Below are 23,698 nucleotides of genomic sequence, written 5' to 3'. Positions count from 1 at the left end.
ACCTTATTCTTTTTGTTTAGGAAAAAAGATGGCTAGCTACATGAAGTATAGAAGAATGCATGGTCACACATGCCAAGTATAATATTGTATCCTCAACTACACGAAGTATATGTATTGCATGACCACATGCATGAACTATCTGACGTTATGTGGTCAACACCATAGACATACAATCCGATACACCGGTCGAATGATTCCGGCGAAGACCGACGTTGACTCCGGCGTTGACCAACATTGACCAAAAAAATTATATTTTAATTTTTTATATTAAACAAAATAATAAATTATTATATTAAATTATTTATGGTTTTTCATGATTAGAAAACATATTCTATTCAATATCCAATTATTTATATAACTCTAATGTATTTTTGCTTATAATTAGTTACTTTTTATTTTTAAAGCAAAAATAATAGTTAAATAAAAATAATTAATAACTATTTTCAAAATATATATAAAAAGTAACTAATTATAAGAATGAATAGATTAGAGATATATAAATAATTAGATATTGAATAGATTATGTTTTCTAATCATGAAAAACCATAAATAATTTAATATAATAATTTATTATTATTTTTTTAATAAAAAAATACATTTTATTTTAATCAAACTTGCATACAAAGTGAACTTATTATATTCTTTTTGGGCCCTATAGCTCATCATCTAGGGTGGTGGGGGGGCTTAACAGCACTTGCATTTAGTTTAACTTATTGGCCTTTATAATTGGGCCGAGACGACGAACCTGTTTATTTTTTACTCTCACACTATAAATAAGAGTTTAGTTGACGAGGACCCAAAAAAAAAACAGTAATAAATAATTGCAGTATTTTAATACTACTATAAAAATAGCATGAAGTACACTTGTAAGTAGGCCACACGACGAAATAAAATAATATTCGGATATTCCACACGTGATTAAATGAGTTGTTCATATCTTCGACCAGTCTCTATGTCCATACATCAAAATATCTCCATATCTTAGAATAAGAAAAAAAAACAAATCGAATAATTTATTTTTCAGAAAGATTTTCCATTTTTAATTATGCTTCTATCCAGTTCATATACGTCGTGACAAGATCCAATCTAAATATAACTATCTTTTTCGAATAAATCAATGTTTAGTTGTGTTAATTGTGATTTAATTTATATCATTATATGACACTTTGGATAAGATTATCTCACTAATCGATAGAATTTGATCCCCAATTAATTAACTTGTAGCTACAAGTTATCTTTACTTTGGTCAACAACTACAATTAACCTACCAAATTAGTGCGGATTATCAGTAATCATTTACCACATAAACAAATCCAATTAAACATTTACCATTTTATAAAGTGACAACGGAGATACAATCAAATCAACATATACCTCTTTCTTTTACTAATAACTGAATGTTTTAACCAAAAACAAAACTATAATTAGTGATTACTTAAGAGCGGCCTCAAGGGACAATAAATAACTGGCGTCGTGGCCGGAGATCATTAAACAGATTCCGAGACTCGTTTTTCCCGGCGCCGGAGTTACAGCGTCTGTAAGAAGCCAACATCATCTTCGTCGAAGCCTCTAATTCTTTTCTATCATCAATCAAAATCTGACTTTCTCTGCACTCTTTGCTACAAAATCCCAAATCTCCTCTGTTTTATACAAAAACCAAAAAAGTTAAATAATCAAGAACACATATCTTGATTATCAAGAATAGGTATATCATAAAAAAAAAATTAAAAGTAGTACCTGTACATGTAAACATCTTTGCCTTGGGGGAGCTGTTTCATGCAGAGATGACATGTTTTGAGAAAACAAAGCTCCGAGATGTTTGGATTATATCGGTTTAGTCTCAGTGAAGATTTGATCACTATGTTCCTAAGTTTTTCCTTTGAATCTCTTGTCACAAGCTGCAATCCAACTGAGATTTTAGTCATTCTCTCTAAATAATATTTTGGATTTGAATATCTGAGTAGAGAGAGAAAAAAAGAAGAAAGAGATGAAGAAGTCGAAGCCGAATGGTTGGTTTTTTGGGAGTATTTCACTGTATTGGTTGTGGAGTGATGTGTCTTTATGTCTCAATTTAAATGTGGGGTTTGACCTTTTTTCGACATTGGCCAATTTCTTGTCGGAAATTACCACTTTTGCTATTCACATACATGAGAAAGTAACCCTAAACTCATATTGTATGTTAGATGAATAGTAGTACTAAATTGTGTATATGGTAAAATTCCAAGAAAGAACGTACTACTCCTATTTGTTTTGTTTAAAAACGTGGGATATTTAAGTGGCCAAAAAGTGTGGCCGGTGTTTTATTAATCTCACAAGTCACAACGTTAGCCGTTAGATCCAAAAGTTAGCTTTATTACAACATTCAATCAGAGTTTACTTGGACCCGGTGTCTAAATAATTTGAGTTAAGCACACAAATTAAGAAATAACTACTTTTAAAAAGTTCAACCAATCATAAACAAGACTGCATAATATAAAGTATTAAACTAATTTAAAAGTTACATAGAAACTTGAAAACACCCTATATTATGAAACAAAAAATTTATCTAGAACATCCTATATTATGAAACGGAGGGAGTAGTAAGAAGTTACCATCCATCTTTTAATTCAATCACGTTTCTCATGCTTTCATTTTCTAAACATCATATCATCATACTATATTATAGGTCATCTATCACTTCACTACAATAATTTCAACTTTTCAATATCAATTCAATCGTATGATGATAAATATCACCCCTTTTTTTGTACCAAACATTTGAAAATGTTGAGAGATTATATTTAAATAAATTAAAACAAATACTACAAATAATTCAAACAATAATTGATGCAATATGATAAAAACTTATAATTCATTTCCAATTGAAAATAAAAAATACATTAAATTTTGACATGGTTGCGAGTTAGCATATAACTCACTTAGTGATGCTACGTAAGTTCTATAATAGTCATTAGTCAGTAATGTTTTTAAGGCTGGTTAGTTATCATGTACACCATTCACTTTTTATAAACCAGATTACAAATCAAGAAATCGAAAACAAGAAATGATCATACTATATATATTGAAACTTGGAAGGTAAATTTTGAGTAAAGATTACATGTAACATAGATATCTCTACTACCTAAAAAAATGAGAGTCTTCAGACCAGCGTTAGCAAGAAGAATAAGGCAGGCTAGACAGCTTTACTTACAAGTAAAGCTGAATTAGCTCATCACTTACTACAGATGGAGTGAGAACACCAAGATCAGTAAAGAGCAGAGTCAAGTACTGAGGAGGAGTGTAGTCCCTTGCAGATCTTTCTACCTCAACCTTAGGAGGAACAGGAACATTGAAATCAATAGGTCGCAAGGCCGGTTCTAAGTCCTTTTGATCCAACGGGTAGAGCCGTGCAAACTGTGCAGCCGTTGCAAGAAAAGAACAAAGAGGATGATGAATAACTGATGTTTCTGTAACCACATTGGAAAGATTTATAAAGTTTGAGTGGTTACCTTGTAACTCTCTGCAGCTACATAGACTGGTTTGTTCATACTGTGTGCAACGAGGGCGATTTGGTAAGTTCCCATCATGTTAATTATCCCGCCACTTTCAACTACTCCGTCAGCTCCAACAAACACCATGTCTACTTCATCCATGCTATATGCCACAGCTGAATCTATCAGAAGCTTCACTGGAATATCCAGCTTTGCAAGCTCTTTAGCTAACAGGACACCTGTTTTATCTGGCCTTCCCTCTGGAGTTTGTTTCCATGGGTGCCACGGAAATGTGATTGTCAGTTATAGAAATCAGAATGAGACGTCCAGAAAAAAACGGACACAATTGATCTCAGAGTTCTAAGAAAAACACCTGTGCACAAAACTCTAAAGAGTTTCTTGTTTTGCGCTGATGTCTTTAGTATTTCAAATACAACTCTGGAGAATCCATGGACCAGTATAGTACACCCATCAAATATGAAATCTTGACTAAGAATTGCTATTATCCTTCGGGCCTGCAAAAATGCAATTCTTGTTTAAACTCTTCTTCTAGTGTTTCATCTGTGTATGTTATTTCCATTCCAAGAAAAACCACTGACCTTGCAAGATATTTCCCCAAATTTCTCAGCACGTCCAAGCACGCGGGATTTTGCAGAGTTGAAGTCTTCAAATTCTAAAGCAGATGTTCGAGTCACATAGCGCATGAATAGATCACATCCGGCTGTCAAGGATATAGACGTTGTGTCCCATGCCTGAAACATGAAGACAACCTTACATTTTAGAGTTCTACATCCAAAATAACTGAGAGCTCTCAAATAATATTATCAAATAATATTTATCTGACACTCAGGATTAACGAAATCCATCAATCCCCCATCTCCATAGACAGAATATTTTAAAATCAAAGTAGATATAAATTACAATTATGAACACATAATAAATAAAACTTTCAACCCATCTTTCTCTTTAGAGCCACCAGAGAGTCTTAACTACCAAGTAATTCGCAGATTGCAGAAATGTCAAGTACATGTCAGAACTCTACAAGTCAATGCAAGCCCATGATCAAATCTACCATTTTACGCCACAAGCTAAACCCAAAATATCTCAAAATAATCAATGCTAAGTTGCAAACTAATAGTATTGTCGTCAAAAACTGAATGCTACAAGTTGAGCAGGACTCAAATATACCATCTGATCACTCAAAACTAATGAAACGACCAGTCGCTCATTTTCAGCTACACAGAATATATTTCAAAGAAATCTAGCATCACAGAAGAAGCAAAGGAAACCAGAAGCAATCCATCAAGATATCCGGAAAGATAAAACTTTCTCTTTAGAGCTAGTAGAGTGTCATAACGATCACGAAACCCGCTGAATGGAGAAATTACTCAGACATATATATGCCAAGTATATCCCACAACGCTACAAGGTCAATGCAGTGTCAACCATTTACCCACATGCTAAACCTAAGTTATCATCAAAATTAATCAATTCTAAGTTGCAAAAACTAATAGCATGTTCTTTAAAGATGCTACTTAGCATTCATAAATTACTATGCCAAGTAGAATACACATATCACAACTCTACAAGTCAATGCAATGCCATGTTCACAAGTTCACAACTACTAACCTAAGTTATTGTCAGAGCATGAAGCAAACAAAACTGAATTACTCAATGCTAAGTAGCAAACCTAAAAGCATATTAATCAAAGATTGAATCCAAAACCAATAAGCAATACCAACACCAAGTAATCCAAAATTCAAAACCCAAAACTCCCAAACAAAGAAGAAAGACTCTTACTTTCAAAGTATCAGAAGCTTTCTTGAGTTCAATTTCAAGCTCCATCATAGTAGTCGCTTCACTAGACCTAATAACAGCCGCAAGAGCACGAATCGCCGCAACAGCCTCCGCCAAATCAGGCTGCTGTCTCCAACTATTAAACTCCTCAATCACGCTAAAGGGTCTCCCCGAAACTGGAGAAACAGAGTCATCATGATCAGGGTAACGTCGAACCGCGGCTTGTGCCTGTTCCAGCCACTCGCTAGTCACGATCCCATGATGCGCCGCTCTGGTTTCGTAATAAGCCGAAATAGGATTAGGATTAGGGTTAGGGTTTTCATCCGCCATTGAAGCAGATGGTGGAGGAGGAGAGTCGATTGAATGAGTTATAGAAATGGGTTTGTTGTTCAGATGCTTATCGAGGATGAACGAAGCCGAGCTTCTCCACATTTTGGTGAATTCTTCAACAAAAAGAAAAAATCCCAATTTCAAAGGTAGAGACTTTAGAGGTTTATGCCTGTAATAACGTTTTGATTAGCTTTAAGAACTTAAAACTGTAGTTAACAAAGATATTAACATTTTGCTCCTCAAACATTTGTATATTTTCATTTACTACCCTAAACTTTACAAAATAGTTTAATATCACCCAAAAAATTATCACAATTTACATTTGAGAAGACTATAAGCTACGACAATACCCATTATTAAAGAATGATCAACTTGTGGCTCCACCATCATTGTTAGCACGTCTTTTCCAAGATTCAAACCTTTGATATCAGATTGTTTCTTTTTAACTTGTGCCATTAGTCTTCCTGATCCATCCTCGATTGTGAAATCCGATCTGCGGTTTACAATCTTATAACAAGGTTGTTGTTGATCGCCATCAGTTTGTCGCGATCCCATGACAACATTGTATGGTGAAGATGAACCTCTTGGAGAAATCTTGAAGTTCTTACTTAGTCGAAATCTTGTCCCGGTTTGGTTATATCCTTCCCATGATTTGAATAATCTCAATTTCTATAACCAAGAAAAGAAAGAGTTTATTAACACAAATAATCTCAATTTCTATAAGACACATAAAAACAATGGAATGCTTTATTTTATTTACCTTTTGACGTAAAGTAAACAAGAGTTTGCCGTATAAATCCATAAGGTAAACTTCACTGCAACTCTTGGAGTTGTAATTATCCACTCGATAGATTAAGCTTCCTTTGGAATCATAAACTGTGCAGCCTTTGCTATGGAACACAAGAGACCTCATCCAAATCGTGAAACTCTCTTTATCCGTCGTCAAGTACGGAGAAATCTTGTCTTTTCCGACGTCAGAATCCTCCGGAAATGCCTTGTCATCAGGATGAATCTTCACCATGTTCTTCGCTGAAAAAGTCCGGTTAATTGGAACTTTAGTCTCGATCGTTCGACTGTTTATTTGCATATAGTGAAAAACTTTGTGGTTGGCATTGAATAATGGTATGTCTTCTTCGACATTTATACGACCTAGTAGTAGTAGTAATGAAGTTTCTTGAGTGTATCATGACTCATTAGAAAATATATATACGAAGGTCTTCATCCACATGTTCAATGTGAGATACCAAATAAAAATAACAGAGAAAAATCATATAGCGATAACATGTATGGTCCTCTCCTCTCTATTAAACAACAAAAAACAAATGTATGGTCCTTTTTGTTTGGTAACACATGTATGGTCGTTGTAATGTGACTAATGTGATCGTGAGATTCGAATAATAGAGAAAGTATAAATAAAAACGATCATACAATATAATAAGATAAGTTCAATTATTAGTTGATAGGCTTAGAATCAGTCTTCGGTTTGTGGTCCATTGTATTTGTGTTCTCTCCGTTGTCAAATGCTGACAGTTTATCGGAATGATACTGCACAAAAGAATGTTTTTGACAAGCAGATCAACTGTAAGTTCTATTGTTTGTTTATATTTGCAAAATTTAAGGGTTTTTTCTCTCTATATTTGCAAATAAATTTGATATCATATCTTTTATCCCCTAGAACACTAGAAAAAGTAGTTTTAATTATTTACATACCCAAACAATAATTGAAAAATGTCACAGTTTATGTGTTTGAGTGTTTTTATGTGTTTAAAAACGAAAATGTAAGAAATTACTGCTTACTCTTTTACAAATAGTGTCAATTTTGACGTAATGCACACAAATTAAGAAAATTATATGTAAATTTCTATTTTATCTTTATAAATAAACTAAGAAAAGTTTCTTTTTATAATTTATAAACTCAAATAAAAGGGATAAAACATAAATTTAATTTTAAAAACTGCATTGAAAACATAAAATAACATTTTTTGTAACAAGAAAAACTGATATTTTTTTATGAACAGGAGGAGTATTAGTTTACCAAAAGAAAAACAATTACTATTTGTTGTTGAACCTAGACGTGTTCATTTGGGATATGGGAACATAAAAAACAACATATAAGAATCAAGAACAGGTAAATTGGATAACGAAAAACATTATCCGCATACTTTCGGTAAAGTACGGGACAAAATCATGGGTAATGAAACGAGTTCAGAAAAATTGAGCAGCTAAAATTATCATCCAAATTCTCAGCATAGATAAATAAAAGGTCACTTTCGATACGGGTGTGTCAGAAAAACTTATCTAACTTTTTCATTAATTTTGTAAACAATATTTAAAATAATACATGTATATTGTCCTATAAATATTTTCAAAAATATATATTCTTAAATACATAATTTTTTGAAAAATAAAAATCAAATATGGGATGGATTATTCAAAACGGATACGAACCCAAATGGACAAGTCCATTTAAAACCTGAAATAAGATTACTCATTATGAATGAGCTATTACAAAGTACAGTCTGAGCCCATTGTCGTTAATAAATTCGTATGATGATAATTTTCATCTCTATCTTTTCATGCATTCGTACTTCTTCCAAAGAGTCCATGACCACTCTACTTTTACAGTTTTACTCCAATATGCTTCCTTAATTACCATCCAAATTTTTGATACAAGCATATGGTTAATTACTCAGCTAGTTAAAGTTATTGTTTACATAAAAATGACTTGTTTGTGGAATTGGTACGTTTACTAGTATTATTAACATACATGCATCCCTACACAGATCACGCAAAAGGGTCTTCCCGCTACTGGAGAAACCGAGTCATCATGGTCAGGATAACGACGAACAGCCCCTTGAAACTAGCTCTGCTGGTATCACGAAAATATTTCTATTTCTCTCCAACTACTCAATGTACTTATAGAATAGTTAGTTATAATTATATATCTGCTGAAAGTGAGATCTAAGCAAATAGAAACAGAATGAACATATTTCATAATTCTATAAATCGAGGATGAACGACGCCGAGCTTCTCATTTTAAGTCGAGACTTTAGGTTTAACTTTATATATAAGACTATACCAACGTTTATATATAAGAGTATCACCTGATATTACAGTTGCACTCTCACCCATATAATTATCACAATTTACATTTGGTAAGACTATAAGCTATAACAATACCCATTATTAAAGAGTGGTCTACTTGTGGCTCCACCATCATTGTTAAAACATCTTTTCCAAGATCCATACCACTAATATCCGACTGCTTATTTTTAACTTCTGCTATTACTCTTCCGGATCCATCCTCGATTGCAAAAACCGATCCGCGGTTTACAATCTTATACCAAGATTGTTGATCACCATCAGCTATGCGCGATCCCATTACAACTTTGTAAGACGAAGATGAATCTCTTGGTAAAATCTTGAAATTCTTTCTTAGTCGAAATCTTGTCGTCCCGGTTGAGTTATATCCTTCCCAAGATTTGAATAATCCCAGTTTCTATATACACATAACAAAAATTAATCTCAAAGTAGAATAAAATAAAATAAACTTATGATTTCTTATAAAAACATTGATGTAAGTGTTAAATATATTTACCTTATGACGTAAAGTAAACAAAACTTTGCCGCATAAATCCATAAAGTAGACTTCATTACCGCAAGTCTTGGAGTTATAGTTATCCACTCGATAGATCAAGTTTCCTTTGGAATCAAACACCGTGCAGCCTTTGCTATGGAACACCAAAGACTTCATCCAAATCGTGAAACTCTCTTGCTCCTTCGTTAAGTACATAATATTCTTGACTTCTACTACACCCGAATCCACCGGAAACGCCAGGTGAGGGTAGATCTTCACCATGGTTTTCACCGGAGAAATCGGATTATATATCTGCATATATGGAAAAACTTTATTTGTGGCACTGATAGATATTATAGTTATAGCTTCTTCGTATTTATAGCTTCAACTAGTAATATATACATATAATTTAGGTTATGGTGTATCATGAAAAAATAGATATTTATCAATACGAAGGTCTTCCTTCATCCACATGTTGAATATGTGAGATAAGAATTCATGTAAAACATATATCTCACATAGTTATTTTTAACACGTACATACAGTACGTAAAGGTCGTTGTCACGTGTGGGATTCGAATAATAGAGAAATATATACCATGCACATTCAATATATATAGTAAATAGAGATTCATTTATTAGTTTATATGCTTAGAATTGGTCTTCGATTTCGGTTCATTGCATTTGCATTCTCTTTGCTTAATAAATGCTGTCAGTTTCTTGAAATGATACTGCACAAGAACAAGTTCTACAGGATACCCATTGGCCCCACGTTCCCAACGATGCTGCCAATCTAGGGAGACAATTCATCACGTCCTCTTCACAACTGGACACATACTTTGGCTCCAACCTCCCGCTATATCATGATCAATTTAACCACACTTGTTGTAACCTAGAAGACAATGTCGAATTGTTGCTTTCGCCTTTTTGGCTTATCTGAACTCTTTGTAAATCAAGATATATATGACTTGATTTTTCATTATATAAATTAATATCTGTTAGCGGATATAAGAAAGGCACGAGACGATGTAAAAGAGCTGACAAATGTGAATATTCCAGCAATTATACAACTTGGCACCACCCTTCTAATGGAAGGCAATTTCAAAGGAGCAAATGCTTCGATGGGTTCATGTTAGATATATATATATATATATATATATATATATAGCTTGAGACGAGTCGGTTGTCTTCATGTTCACAAGAAATACATCTATTGGAAAGAACGCGCGTGAATATGCTCTTGATGGTGAAGTTTTTAGTATTCTTCACGCATTATAGAGCCTTTGGTACTGTAGTGGAAGTGGAATGCTTTGGATCGTCATGGAAGGTGGCTCCCAACAACTTGTTGAATTTACTCAGACGTTGACGAAAAGATACATATACATGTCAAACTTGAATTGAGATGGGGCAGATGCATCAAACTGGATCATCTCTTTTTATAGCTAATCATTTGACTTATATATGAAATTTAGTAGCTGATAGACTGGCTCAGCTTAGAACAAATTCAAGTTACTCGATCCATATGCTATTTATTACTCCCCAATGTTTTATTCATCAATTACTCTTTCAGGACGACGTCCAATATGGTATATGTTGATAAATATTGTACTGAAAAAAATGGATTAGCAAATTAATTCTTAAAATTTGTTGTTTATTAATATTCAAAATTGTACTTTTCGTGTTTCTTTTTTTTCCTAATCTAAGCTTTTGATATAAAATTTAGATATCATAAAGATTTAGCAATAAATATTTTTTTGTTCACATATAAAATTTCAATAAAAAACAATTGTCACACAGTGTAAATTTGTTCGAAACCTTTTTTTCTTGTCAACAACTTTAATAAGAACTCAAAAGAGCCAGAGAATATCATTTACATATATATCTTACGTGCCAAATGATCAGTTTTTACATTAGCTTGTCGAAAAAAAAAGATAAAGAGAACAAGTTGAAAATTGAAATTACCCTTGTCACTTTGTATCTCCTCCAAATAAGTTGAGAATGCTCGTCATTCGGTTGGGAAAAACACCATACCACCAAGTCTAACAGTCTGTCAGAAAATGTATGTCACAATTGGGTATGTAAAGCATGCATTTGATATCCCACACAAGGGCCTCCATCTAACAACATTATAACGGATCGAGCAATTATACAACTTGGCACCACCCGTCATATGGAAGGCAATTTCAAAGGAGCAAATGCTTCGATGGGTTCATGTTAGATATAGCTTGAGACGAGTCGGCTATCTTCATGTTCACAAGAAATACATCTATTGGAAAGAGCGTGAATGCTCTTGATGATGTGAAGGTTTTAGTATTCTTCACGCATTATAGAACCTTTGATACTGTAGTGGAAGTGGAATCCTTTGGATCGTCATGGAAGGTGGCTCCCAACAACTTGTTGAATTTACTCATAGAGGTTGACGAAAAGACACACATATATATATGTCAAACTTGAATTGGGGTGGGGGAGATGCATCATATTGGATCATCTTTTTGCAGCTAATCATTTGACTTATACATATATGAAATTTAGTAGCTGATAGACTAACTCAGCTAGAACATTTTCAAGTTACTCGATCCATATGCTATTTCTAATTCCCCCAATATTTTATTAATCGATTACTCTTTCAGTATGACCAGGCACCGGCTCAAACTTTGCCTAGACGGCTAGACCCTGTGCTATCTTCTAAAAACCCCCTAAACACATACTATTTTTTTTAAAAAAAATTACATGTAAAATTTTTTTTTGACCCTTGGACCCTGTGCTCTAGCACCCCCAGCACATGTCTTAAGAGCATCATTAGTGGAGCAATCCTCCTAAGGTACTCACATATAAATTAATCTTATAAATAATACTAAATTAATCAAAACAATCTTAAGAGAACCTTAGCAAAATCATCCCTCCATTAGAGAACCCAAAGAAGGTTACTCAATCATTTAAATAATTATTTTTTAATTTATGTTTATTAATTATCAAACTTTATTAATCTAATATGAAAAATCAATTATTAATTTTTTTTATATTACATAAAACTTTGGAATATTAAACATATTTTACAAACATATTTTACAAGCTTGAATCCTCAAGGAAAAGAAGCTTTAATCCAAATAACCAATTAAAACTTTTTGTTTGTTGCAAGCAAAAAACAGAGCATCAAAGAGAGATTAGAGAAAAGAATATAGAAGAAGATGGGAGCAATAATTTTTCAAAGTATCAGAGAATTTCTCAATAACAAGGCATAGGAATAAAAAGGCTTTTATAATTTAGTGTTATTGTAATATGAAAAAGGTCTTGCAACTAGAAAAGAAACATCTTCAGCAAACCATACAAACGAAAACAAAACCTGGAAATCAAATATGTTTTGGTAAGGAGAGGGTTTAAAGTCTCTAGGTCTTATTGAATGCGACGATGTCACAACTCTGGATATACTCGTTGTTAGGCTCGGAGACGTAGAAGGTTTAGGAGGACAGGGTTTGGTGTTGATAATGATGATGAGGTCAGTGGTGCTGCTGCTGATGATGTTGGTGGAAATGAAAAGCCATAACTGTTCTGCTTATTAGAACTGAAAGATGCAGGAAACAAGAATCAAAACAAGTAACCATTATATAATTACCAATTTAACAGCAACCCATCAAACGTCAACAATGTGAAACAATAACTTGATTCTTCAGCTCAAGTAAACACCAACAATGTGAAACAGAAATTTGGTTCTTCATAACCCTTTAAACAATCGGTTAGAGAGCAGTTAGTAAGGGATTTGATCTTCTGATATACTGATGATATATTGCAAAGGGGGCAGAATATGAGAGCAGTGGCAATACATCTTTAACTAAGCTCCAAGGGTCTTGGTCTTGTGCAGCCATGATTAGGCTGCAAATCAGAGTATCTTTTAGTGATGAAACGTAATCCAATATTATTCACAGAAACACTTAAATATTACTTACCTAGGGAATCCGAGAAAGTCTTCTCGCCACATCTCTATTGTTTCTTTTGAAGCTTTGGCTCCAGCTTTTGGGTGACGAGAGTTCGTTTATAGATGACTGAACGATCCTACACACAAGAAAAGGAACACACAACTGTCAATTACATATACATTCTATAGAACGGCTACAATTAGAGACTTGGGAGAGACCAATCTCGAACATACCTCTCTAGCCTTTATTGAGTCGTAAAAGGTAAAAATTCCATCTAAACCTAAACCGATCACAATGACAAGGTAACAGAAAGAGTTTTAATTATGCACAAAACTCCTCTGAAACATAAAAGTTGCCCAGATGTGAAGGAAGCTAATCCTAAACTTAAACACATATGCATCAAATCCCCTCTAACATCTTAAACCACGAGAAACAGAAAGTGAAAGATTATAAATTTGTGAATGATTACCTCTTAAACACAAAGCATACTGGTCAGCTGGAATCTCTTCCTTGGACACGAACGATGCAGAGTACCTACTCAAATACAATAAAATTCAAAGAAATCAGATCAAACTACAACAACTACATCGATTCAAATCAGGTATAAAAAGTATTAATACGACCACACAGACACACAATTCAAGCTCAAACTAAAAAGTGACCCAGAAACTCAAATTTAGGGGAAAAGAGAAAGGAACAAATTACCCAGAAACGAAAACACCAGTGCTGAATCGGATAATCGAACCAATAGAAGCTCCCAAAATATCGAGTTTAAGTCGTAAAAATCAAAGGATTCAAGAGAGAAAAGAAAGAGAATCGGGAAGAAGAAAGAGAGAGAGGATCGCAAAAAAAAAAGAAATTGGCAAAAAAAAAAAATTATTTTTCTCCAACGAACCAAAACATGCCACGTCGCGTTACTCTGAGGAGTGCTCAATTGCTTCCCAAAGCCCAAAGCAGCGATACTCTCATTTTTTTTTCGGAAATGGGTTTTTAATTGGGATTTTGGGGCCCAATTATGAGAGTACTCCAAAGAGTATTCCCCAGTAAAAATGGTCTAAGTCCAATATGGTATAAATATTTTGTGTAATAAAAAAAAGGACTAACAGATTTGTTCTTAAAAATTGTTGTTTATTAGCATTTCGAAATTGTTGTTTTGGTGTTTTCTAAAAAAATCTAAGCTTTTCATATAAAATATAGATATCATAAGGACTTAGCAATTTATATTTATTTGTTCACCTATAAAAGTTTAATAAAAAATAATTGTCACAAAGTGTTAATTTGTTTGAAACATGTGAAAAAAAAATGTTTGAAACATGTGAAATCCTATGGGCCTTTACACTCTTTCATATAGCTCATGGGCCTTAATATAATATATACGAATATAGAGAGACTTCACCAAATTATAGGAGACAGCGGAGCCACATCTTTTGATGCATTCGTACTTCTCCCAAGAGTGAAAGAGTCCATGACCACTCTATGTACTACTCTAATTCTATACTCTACTATTATATCTTCTTCACCTATTCCTCCAATTCTTTCTTCTTTCTAGATTACCACCATCCAAATCTATTTAGTTCACTTTGATTTATCCTGTAATAAGCCAAGCATGGTTTAACTCAACTTGTTAAAGTTCTTGTTTTTATAAACACGACAATAATCAACATAAGCCCATGATTTTGTGTATATAATAAGATGATAAAACGATTAAAGTGATTATAATCTACATTCATGAGTTTATATCAGTTTATTTACTTTAAGAAAATTATGGTTTTAATAATTCGTAAAAAATTTAAACGATTAAAGTGATAAAACTTCATGAAATCCATAATTTAAACTATCAGGAAAATTTTATGATTTTAAAATTAATTCTTCTGATTTGTTTGTTTGTTTGTTTAGCCATTCTATCAAAAGTATTTTCTATTTAACATTGTTTATTTATCACAATTTTGTCATTTTATAGTGATTCAGATCAGAATCCAAAGAGTAGTATAAAACAATAACTTGAAAATGAAATAACAAAAAAATAAAGAATTAATGAAAATGTAAAATGTGTACTCTATTACATGAAACTAGTACCCTTTAGACAAATGGTCTACTCTGAGAAACTAGTCAAGCCTTTTTCCTTCTATAGACATCTACAACTTCTCTTTCATCACTTCCAAAAAACAATATAACAACTCCATCAGATGCAGACAACAAACTAAACCAAATTAAACCAACAGTAAGTAGTACTAGAAACAAAAACAAAAGAGAGAAGAACTCCATGGACTTCACAAGAAACAGCAACAATAAGCTCCATCTCCAGACTCAGCTTCTGTTTCCTCATAATATGGTAAAACAAAACAAATGTCTTTTGATTGCACAGCTCAAAAGCATCTCTTTTACTTGTGTTCTTGAACTTTGTTTGTTTTGTTTTCTTCAGGAGAAAAACTCAAATGTTAGCACAAACCCATTTGCAGAAGACTCACTAATTACAAGCAGAATCAATCTAAAGGAAACTGCAGAGTTCATCAAGTCACTACCAATTTCATCAAACCAAAGCAGTAGCAGCAGTAGCGAGATGGTAAACGAAAGAAGACCAAGTTTCTCATCACAAAAGAGCATTGGAGAAGGAAGAAGCAGTGGGAATAGAAGAGTGATGCTAATGGAGTCTCCTTGTACTCCAGGTAGAGGAGTCTTCAGTTTCAGTAGCAATGTCTCTGGTAGAAGAAGAAACTTCCCTTCTAAATGGATTGATGCTGAGAAATGGGTCACCACCACCTCTGGTCATGATTCTCCAGCACATTCCCTCAAAAGCACCCAATTTGATGGGTTTAAACACCAGGTTCTTGCTCTCATTTAACATATTGGATAAAGTTCAAATCTTTAAACGAGAGAATGTATCAGTAAACTGAAATCAAGAATGACTTTTTTGGGCAGGTGGAAGTTGTATACTCAGAGAAGTCTAGAGTTACGGAAGAATGTTACAATGGATCTGTCTCATTATCTCCACAAGATCTTGTCCTTAAAGGTATACAAAAAGAAGAAACCTTTTTTAATATATAGAATCTTGAAAAGTTTTGATCTTTTTGATGAGTTGAAAGTTTTGGATTTTGTGTTCTTTTAGATAAGTTAGCAAACGAAGTGCAACAGATTCTTCCATCAACGGAAGGGTTTATATTCAAAGATTCCGACAAGTTTCTCCGGTACGAGGAAGAAGCTCAAGCTCAAACTCAGCACAGAGACATCGGAACAGAGATGACACCAGTCGGGAGTTTAGCGGCTTCAAGATGTCACACGCCGTTTAAAAGCACGTCTCCGGCGAGACATAACACGCCTTCGCAACTTTCCGGTCCTTTGACGGAGACCAAGAACGTTATAGACATCTCAGAGTTCGCAGACAAGCTTAGACTCAGTGGGTCAACAGCGAGTCAGTATGGTAACTCGGTGACGAGTCATTGGAACTCGAGGGAAGAAGAAGAGGAAGAGATATCGAAGAGTTTAAGACATTTCGATATGGAGAGTGAGTTACGGAGAAGTGTCTCTGAATCTAAAGCTGTTTTGTGGGATGACGAAGACGACAAGATCAAGTTTTGTCAAAGGTATGAAACCAAAATCTTGATAAAATTATGTAAAAATCAAGAATTGAGTTTTGGGTAAATTTTTTTTTTTAAAATTGAATATTTTTGGTAGGTATCAAAGAGAAGAAGCCAAAATCCAGGCATGGGTTAATCTCGAAAACGCTAAAGCCGAAGCTCAGTCCAGAAAACTTGAGGTATGTGTTACGTTACGTTCCTATATTTCTTAGAGTTATGTTCTAGCTTGTAACGGATTTGTTGAGCCACGCGCCAAGATTAGAGAAATAAAATGAGATGGCATGATGTCTTCATTGACTAGTCTTTGTTTCTTTATGGACGCAAAGTCATGGAGTTTCGAATTTAAAATTTAGGATGACATGTTTGTATTGTACTTGTAGTTTGTGCATGTCCCATGTGAAGAGATTAGTCTTCTTTGTAAAGTAATGTACTCTCTTGGGAAATTGGAGACTTATTAGATTAAAGTAATTAATCATCATAGTATTTTATTACATAGCTACATGTTTTGCATTAGTTATGTAGCTAATATAATCATACCAGTCGAAATGATGATATTTCAAGAATTAATGTCTGATTTTTTGGGAGGGTATGTAGCTACATGATAGTCGTACTTGTAATTTGTGCTAGTCCCATGTGAAAAGATAGGTAACAGTCCATAAAGTAGTTTCCTCTCTTGGGAAGTTGGAGAATTATTAATCTAGATATATACATAATCATATCAGTCTAAAGAATGCAGTTGAGTGATAATTTTTAAACTAATTACTGTTTGATTTTTGGGGGTGGTATGTTACTGTTTTAGGTGAAAATACAGAAGATGAGATCAAATTTAGAGGAGAAACTAATGAAGAGAATGGATGTGGTGCACCGAAGAGCAGAGGATTGGAGAGCTACGGCGAGGCAACAACATGTTGAGCAGATGCAGAGAGCCGCCGAGACGGCCAGGAAGTTGACTAACCGCCGTGGCTATTTGGTTACTGGCCGTAGCTCATGTGGTTGTTTACCTTGCAATAATTAATACTTGTCGCTCACTCAGTTAAAAGGAAAATAAACCTAAATTAGAGATTAAAATACACATAAACAAAAACAAACACAAGAAAATTACTGTTTATGTGTTTAAATTATCAAAATGTATGTTCGTTTATTGTTTATGCAAAAAAAAAAAAGAAGTGAATGGCAAAAATCAAGTAGAGCAAACTTTTTTTTGTGTGTCAATTACTTTGAAGTAATAGAAGAAAAGAAAAACAAAAGTTGAATACAGAATTGTAACTTTGTGGTTTGAATTGGAGTGGTAACATAATTGAACTAGAAACAAACCACTAGAATATAAGTCACAACTAAAGTTTATGATTTTTTTTTTTTTTTTTGTCGAGTTGTACAAGAAAAAACACAAACACTAGAGAAGGCTATATTGTACAATGGAGTTTTGTTCTTGTTGTCTATTTTGGTAACTAAATTCGAATAGTTGTTGTCATGCAAAAGTGTTTCATTATAGAGAGAAAATAAGAGAGACCCTGACCCAAAAACAAACTTTTGCGTCTGGAAGGAGTAGAAGTCTCGCAACAAGTCACAGCTTTTTCATCCTTCCCCAATACTTTACGAGACAACACTCTTTCACTTGTTTTGTTCTCTTCTGTTTGGTTTCATTCGCTTTAAAAAAGAAAAAAACTTATTATAAAAGAATCATTGAAATTTTGAGTACAGCAAAAAATAATAACCTGGACTGTCAACTTTTGTCCTTTTCTTTTATTGTTACACTTAACTTCTGACACTGAGATCAATTGGACATGTTTCAAATTCCAGTCTCATTATAGCTGTGGCATCATTTTCAGTACAAATGGGCAGGGTAAGGCCTAATTAAAAGCCGATGGTAAATAACTAGGCCCAAAAAAAGCCCACTAAAAAACGGTGCGTTTCGAATCAATCTAACTTGTTCTTCAAGAAGTGAAAATCAAAAAGCCAAAAGAAGAGCAAAAGCAACTGTTTCGTCTTCGATTCGCAGATCATATCAGCTGGTTTGATTCTCTACTCTCATCAAGTTCAATTGTGATAAGTTTCTGAGTTTCTCGATTTACTTAGATCCGTTATTCTTCTTCTAGGGTTTTGATTCCGTTTGTGCGAAGGAGACTCACAGAGGTTTTACAGATCGATATCGCCAAAGAAGAAGATGTTTCTCACTAGGTATATATCTCCGTCTTAAACCAAATCTATCTTCTTCTGCTTCTGGGTTCTCCGAAATTTTCGTCCTTTACTTCAATCGTGGTTTGCCCTTATATCTAGTTTCTGATTTTGTTGTTGTGCCAAAGGACCGAGTACGACAGAGGAGTCAACACTTTTTCTCCTGAAGGAAGGCTTTTCCAAGTCGAATATGCCATTGAAGCTATCAAGGTAACTTCTCGATTCCTCCATTTTGTTAGGAGAGAATTTTGAAGAAAAGGGTTATGATTGATTTAGGGTTTTCTTTGATTGGTTTTTAGCTTATTTTGCACACATCTAGCTCACTCTTCTTTGTTTAATCGATGTATTATGGGTTTCGTATGTGTTTGGATTTATATGTTGAGGATCTGATTATGTCTGTGGGGTTTTGTTGCAGCTTGGTTCTACTGCTATTGGAGTAAAGACTAAAGAAGGAGTTGTGCTTGCTGTCGAGAAGCGTATCACTTCTACATTGCTGGTTTAGTTTCTAACATTGAATTCTCTGTTTTTGAAGTATTAGCGTTGTGTGTTAGTTATGGTGATATTAGCTTTCTCAGTCTCTTTGTTAAATGCTTTTTTTTTTTACTAGGAACCGAGCAGTGTGGAGAAGATTATGGAAATTGATGACCATATTGGTTGTGCTATGAGCGGTTTAATTGCTGATGCACGTACACTTGTTGAGCATGCAAGAGTTGAGACTCAAGTGAGGGTTTCTGTTTCTAGGTTCTTTTCTTTTAGCGTTCAAAGACCTTTTTTATGTTTTATTGAAGGCCTCTTTTGCTGTTGATCAGAACCATAGATTCTCGTATGGTGAGCCAATGACTGTAGAATCGACAACACAAGCATTGTGTGATCTGGCTTTACGGTTTGGTGAAGGAGATGAAGAATCAATGGTAAATAATCAAAATTGGAATCCTTGGTTGCTTTCACATCTCATAAGCTTTATGATTGGATAAAATAATTGATTACCATAACTTAACTACATCATTTGGGAGTTGGGGCATACTTACTGATTATCTCTTTCAATCAATGTTACTATAGTCTCGTCCATTTGGAGTATCGCTGCTCATTGCTGGTCATGATGAAAACGGACCGAGCTTGTAAGTTCTTGTAGCTCTCTTCTACTGATATGATTCACTTATGGCTTGTGAGAAAGTTAGTTGATCTAATAGTAAATCACTCTGTCTCGTTACAGGTACTACACGGATCCGTCTGGAACATTCTGGCAGTGCAATGCAAAGGCAATTGGTTCAGGCTCGGAAGGAGCCGATAGTTCTCTTCAAGAGCAGTTCAACAAAGTATTTTTAACCTTTTTCCAATTGTATTTCAATTAATCATTTGATTTCATCACCAACTTATCCACTAAAACCTTCTGTTTCAGGATTTGTCTCTTCAAGAAGCTGAGACGATCGCTGTATCAATCCTCAAACAAGTTATGGAAGAAAAGGTACAAGCTTTTCAATCCAAAATTTACAATTCACAGAAGTTTTAAATCAATCTAATTGTTCTGGTTGGTGTTAGGTGACTCCAAATAACGTGGATATTGCCAAGGTAGCACCAGCTTATCATCTCTACACTCCACAAGAAGTCGAAGCAGTCATCGCTCGTCTATGATGAAATAACTCAATTCGGGTAGTTTACCAATCCGCTTGTGTCACAAAACTTGTTACTTCTGTCTGTTAAATTGATGACTCGTGTCAGACAGATGTTTAGTCTGTTGTGTAAGAGAATCTTTTGTCTCCCATGTCATTCAATAACATCTCTCGGATTTTTGACTTAGGAATTTCCTGGCTTTGTTTAGTGTCGTTAGATAAGCATTAAATTGACCCTTTTGAAGTCGAGGATAAGTTGGTGACTTGGTGGTATGCGATAGTATTATCGTTGTGAGCTTTAATTTGAGTTCAAGCGTGTGAATTGTGATGAAAAAAATTCTTTAGATTTTGGATTATTTCAGCTGAAGAAGATATCATAGTATTAGGGATACACAAAAAACAACTAAGTTGGGTAAAATACAGATCACGCCAGTGTCAAATAAATACTATAAAGTAGATAGGGTTCGGATGTTTTTTCAAAAGAAAATCCTATAACGCAAGTATAATGTCACTACTGAATTAAGATAGCTGATGTGTCACTCCTGTCGCCGGTATCCAATCACTGCCATGTAAAAGCGTAGCCACAGTAAACTTTGCAGCATCCACCTCCGACATAACCGATTTATAACCAGCCCATTTGACTCGTTGGGAAACATCTGACCCAGGACCTGTATTCTTATACTCTCCGTACACGATACTCGCTGGCGGATCAACTCCAGACACCCACGACATCCACCCGATAGGTCGAACCACCGGTCCAATCTCCGTCTCCATTATAACGGTCGTGGAAAACTCCTTCCACGGTCGGCCAAGATATGTTGGAGCGACCACATTGCCGTTTGCAGAAATAGTGCAACGCTGGATCGACATCCCGGAGTTTTGGTTCGGATCCTTTTTGCCCTGAGCTGTTATGGTGTTGAACTGGTTAGGAAGAGGCTGTCGAGGCATGATTTTGCAGCCTTGGAAAACGACAGCTGCGCTTCCGAAAATAAAGTCGATCGTCCCGGTGACGTCGCAGTCACGGTAGAATTGTCGGTTGGAGTGAGGGTAAAGCGTGTCTTGGAAACCGTCGAAAGAGCATTGGTAATAGACGGAGAAATCGGAGCCTGATCTGAACGCCACCGCTTGATGTTTTGTTGCTCCGGAGGTGTTTATGATTCCGATGTCCTTCATCACAAATCCTTTGCCTTGTATAGCTGCGTTAAAAAGTAAAAGTTTAGCGTGCGCGCAACTTTTGTGTTGCTTATTTCAAATACCTAACATGAACAACTTAGGCAACTGAGTGTATTTTAAACCAACTTTATTAATTAGACATATAACTATGATTTTGTTGCCGTTTAAAGCACAACCAGTTGGATTAGGTGACATATAACACGCACTTTAATAATATATTTTTATTTTTCTGATCAACATGCTGTATGCCATTTCATCCTATAGTGCGCCATATATTTTTTTTAATTCACAAAAGTATATGATAAGCAAAAGAAATATCCGGAATCACACAAAGAATCATCACTTTGATATTAGGTCATTTCATGAATTACTTGTTAGTTGATACTAATCAGGAGTAACAACTAACGACTAACAAGGCCATAGCCAAATGGGTATGTAACAATGACAACTCTCAATTCTAGATTTGAACATGATACTAATTACTACTACTAATACTAAGTACTAATAAGGAGTCACAAACCATAGCCAAATGAGTAAATCATGTAGCAATGTCAAGTCTCAATGCCAAATTTGACCTTAAATTCACCAATGTTAAGAAACTTAATCGAACCTAATAAACGATTGGCTAAAAACTTTCTAATTCTCTTATAATTCTCAATTGGCTTGAATGATTTCTCCTAGAAATTAAAAAAGTAGCAGCAAGGGAAGAAGACATACCAAACGTCGCCGTTTCATAAGTAGGAGTCCCGTCGACAAAGTTCTTACTGCCGGAAATAATGGTCTTCCCTTTGCCGTCACCGTAAATCATAACATTCCATTTGCTCTTATCCATCACAACATTCTCAATATACGTTCCACTCTTCACATAGATCACAAACATCTTCAAACTCTTCTTGGGAACCCTCAACACCGCTTCATTCACCGTCTTCACATCCCCTGTTCCATCAGCCGCCACCGTCACATCAGGCTTCACACCTTCCGTCTGTAACAACCTCCGTCTCGCCCACTCCTCAAAATCCACACTTTGCTTCTGCTGATGATGATGACTCATCATCAGTCTCCTTCTCCTGTGAATCGGAATCCCCAAATCGCTCAACGCAGCAAGAATCTTGGACACTATTGCAAGACTGTTACTTGTGAACTCTGTCGACTTAGCCATTGCGGATTTCAGATGATGTGTGATCGTCGAGTTCGCGTACTCTGTTTTGTTCTGTCTTAACTCGTCTAACGAATCGAAACACGTGTCGTGATCTGTCACCGTTGCGCTAAGCCAAGTCTTGAGATCTTCGATTTTGGAAGATGACAGAGTTTTCTTCTTCTCTTCGTCATCAATGGCGGAGACAGTGTCGTTGAGTCGATCCAAAGCATCTTCGATCAGATCTCCACAAACCCTTAACGAAGATTTGATCCTTTCGTCTTCTGTCTCCTTTGCCAGCTTCTCCGGTAAATCGGAAATCGAATCGAGCTCGTCGATGATTACTTTCAGAGAGAGCTTGAACAGAGTCTCTGGATCTGTTGTGTTTGAAGATGGAAGCTTTGAGATACTTGAAATGCAAGATTCAGGGAAACGAGTTACGCTGCAGATGGTTTTGAGTGAAGTGGATGGTGTTAACCCGTGAGGTGAACTCGGTGTTGACTCCTTATCCTTCTTGTGGACGACGGTGGCTACTACGGCGGCGATTATCACGGCGATGAGAACCACAACGGAGATGGATAGTAGAAGTATACGTTTTCTTGTCTTTTTCTTCAATGCTGAATCTTGAGCTTCGTCTACTTTTCCATATCCTTTGAAAGAGTTTACAGAATCCATTAGTATTACAAAAAAAAAAGGCTTAAAGCTAACTCCTTTTTTTTTTGTTTCCTACTGATTCTTGAGGTTTGTTCTGTTCTGTTCTTTGATGTCAGAGATACACATGTGTATGTGTTGTTGTCTTTTTTATATAAGTGTGGGAACGCAGAATGTGAATCTGTGAACGTGACGCGCTTGTTCCATGGTGACTTCCTTGGTGTGTGAGTGTGTGTGATGTGATCTATTTGCATGTGAAGATTCATGATTACGTTGTAATTATTTCTTTAAT

The 23,698-nt window shown here is 34.9% G+C and overlaps 6 protein-coding genes and 1 long non-coding RNA gene across 10 annotated transcripts; 2 read left to right on the top strand and 5 right to left on the bottom strand.

Annotated features, from left to right (window-relative positions):
• Positions 1 to 1,295: 1,295 nt before the first annotated feature.
• LOC104758743 (FCS-Like Zinc finger 17-like) lies at positions 1,296 to 2,048 on the bottom strand. Its single transcript, XM_010481669.3, has 2 exons — positions 1,738 to 2,048; positions 1,296 to 1,640 (listed from the first exon to the last, which is right to left on the bottom strand). Exons 1-2 carry the CDS (start codon positions 1,923 to 1,925, stop codon positions 1,448 to 1,450), a joined length of 381 nt encoding a protein of 126 aa, XP_010479971.1. The 5' UTR covers positions 1,926 to 2,048; the 3' UTR covers positions 1,296 to 1,447.
• A 982-nt stretch (positions 2,049 to 3,030) lies between these two features.
• On the bottom strand, positions 3,031 to 6,790 carry LOC104758740 (uncharacterized). Its single transcript, XM_010481666.2, has 7 exons — positions 6,358 to 6,790; positions 5,948 to 6,266; positions 5,271 to 5,710; positions 4,070 to 4,222; positions 3,844 to 3,985; positions 3,489 to 3,730; positions 3,031 to 3,393 (listed from the first exon to the last, which is right to left on the bottom strand). The coding sequence occupies exons 1-7, from the start codon at positions 6,682 to 6,684 to the stop codon at positions 3,187 to 3,189; spliced, it is 1,830 nt and encodes a 609-aa protein (XP_010479968.2). The 5' UTR covers positions 6,685 to 6,790; the 3' UTR covers positions 3,031 to 3,186.
• A 1,841-nt stretch (positions 6,791 to 8,631) lies between these two features.
• Positions 8,632 to 9,631, bottom strand: LOC104758739 (protein LURP-one-related 3). Its single transcript, XM_010481665.3, has 2 exons — positions 9,196 to 9,631; positions 8,632 to 9,096 (listed from the first exon to the last, which is right to left on the bottom strand). Exons 1-2 carry the CDS (start codon positions 9,490 to 9,492, stop codon positions 8,737 to 8,739), a joined length of 657 nt encoding a protein of 218 aa, XP_010479967.1. The 5' UTR covers positions 9,493 to 9,631; the 3' UTR covers positions 8,632 to 8,736.
• Positions 9,632 to 12,412: 2,781 nt separating this feature from the next.
• Positions 12,413 to 13,984, bottom strand: LOC147924900 (uncharacterized). Of its 4 annotated transcripts, none has more exons than XR_015587283.1 (5): positions 13,793 to 13,984; positions 13,557 to 13,621; positions 13,118 to 13,223; positions 12,995 to 13,043; positions 12,413 to 12,735 (listed from the first exon to the last, which is right to left on the bottom strand). It is a non-coding gene; the product is annotated as an uncharacterized LOC147924900 (long non-coding RNA). The 4 variants fall into 4 exon arrangements; XR_015587284.1 differs by having other exon boundaries at positions 12,413 to 12,893; positions 13,793 to 13,975; XR_015587282.1 differs by lacking the exon at positions 12,413 to 12,735 and adding an exon at positions 13,321 to 13,367 and having other exon boundaries at positions 12,866 to 13,043; positions 13,793 to 13,940.
• Positions 13,985 to 15,175: 1,191 nt separating this feature from the next.
• On the top strand, positions 15,176 to 17,860 carry LOC104758737 (uncharacterized). Its single transcript, XM_087494356.1, has 6 exons — positions 15,176 to 15,419; positions 15,510 to 15,911; positions 16,007 to 16,097; positions 16,194 to 16,668; positions 16,760 to 16,841; positions 17,462 to 17,860. Exons 1-6 carry the CDS (start codon positions 15,351 to 15,353, stop codon positions 17,675 to 17,677), a joined length of 1,335 nt encoding a protein of 444 aa, XP_087350482.1. The 5' UTR covers positions 15,176 to 15,350; the 3' UTR covers positions 17,678 to 17,860.
• A 638-nt stretch (positions 17,861 to 18,498) lies between these two features.
• Positions 18,499 to 20,638, top strand: LOC104758736 (proteasome subunit alpha type-5-A). The gene is made up of 10 exons (XM_010481662.3): positions 18,499 to 18,674; positions 18,759 to 18,840; positions 18,966 to 19,047; positions 19,253 to 19,333; positions 19,445 to 19,558; positions 19,647 to 19,748; positions 19,897 to 19,955; positions 20,051 to 20,153; positions 20,237 to 20,302; positions 20,377 to 20,638. Exons 2-10 carry the CDS (start codon positions 18,827 to 18,829, stop codon positions 20,467 to 20,469), a joined length of 714 nt encoding a protein of 237 aa, XP_010479964.1. The 5' UTR covers positions 18,499 to 18,674; positions 18,759 to 18,826; the 3' UTR covers positions 20,470 to 20,638.
• Positions 20,639 to 20,803: 165 nt separating this feature from the next.
• On the bottom strand, positions 20,804 to 23,676 carry LOC104758735 (pectinesterase 1). Its single transcript, XM_010481660.3, has 2 exons — positions 22,338 to 23,676; positions 20,804 to 21,643 (listed from the first exon to the last, which is right to left on the bottom strand). Exons 1-2 carry the CDS (start codon positions 23,428 to 23,430, stop codon positions 20,967 to 20,969), a joined length of 1,770 nt encoding a protein of 589 aa, XP_010479962.1. The 5' UTR covers positions 23,431 to 23,676; the 3' UTR covers positions 20,804 to 20,966.
• Positions 23,677 to 23,698: the final 22 nt, after the last annotated feature.

Source organism: Camelina sativa, chromosome 17 (genome assembly GCF_030686135.1).
Source record: "Camelina sativa cultivar CO46 ecotype springtype chromosome 17, ASM3068613v1".
Classification (NCBI taxonomy): Eukaryota; Viridiplantae; Streptophyta; class Magnoliopsida; order Brassicales; family Brassicaceae; genus Camelina; species Camelina sativa.
This window is presented reverse-complemented; position numbering and strand designations above follow the sequence as displayed.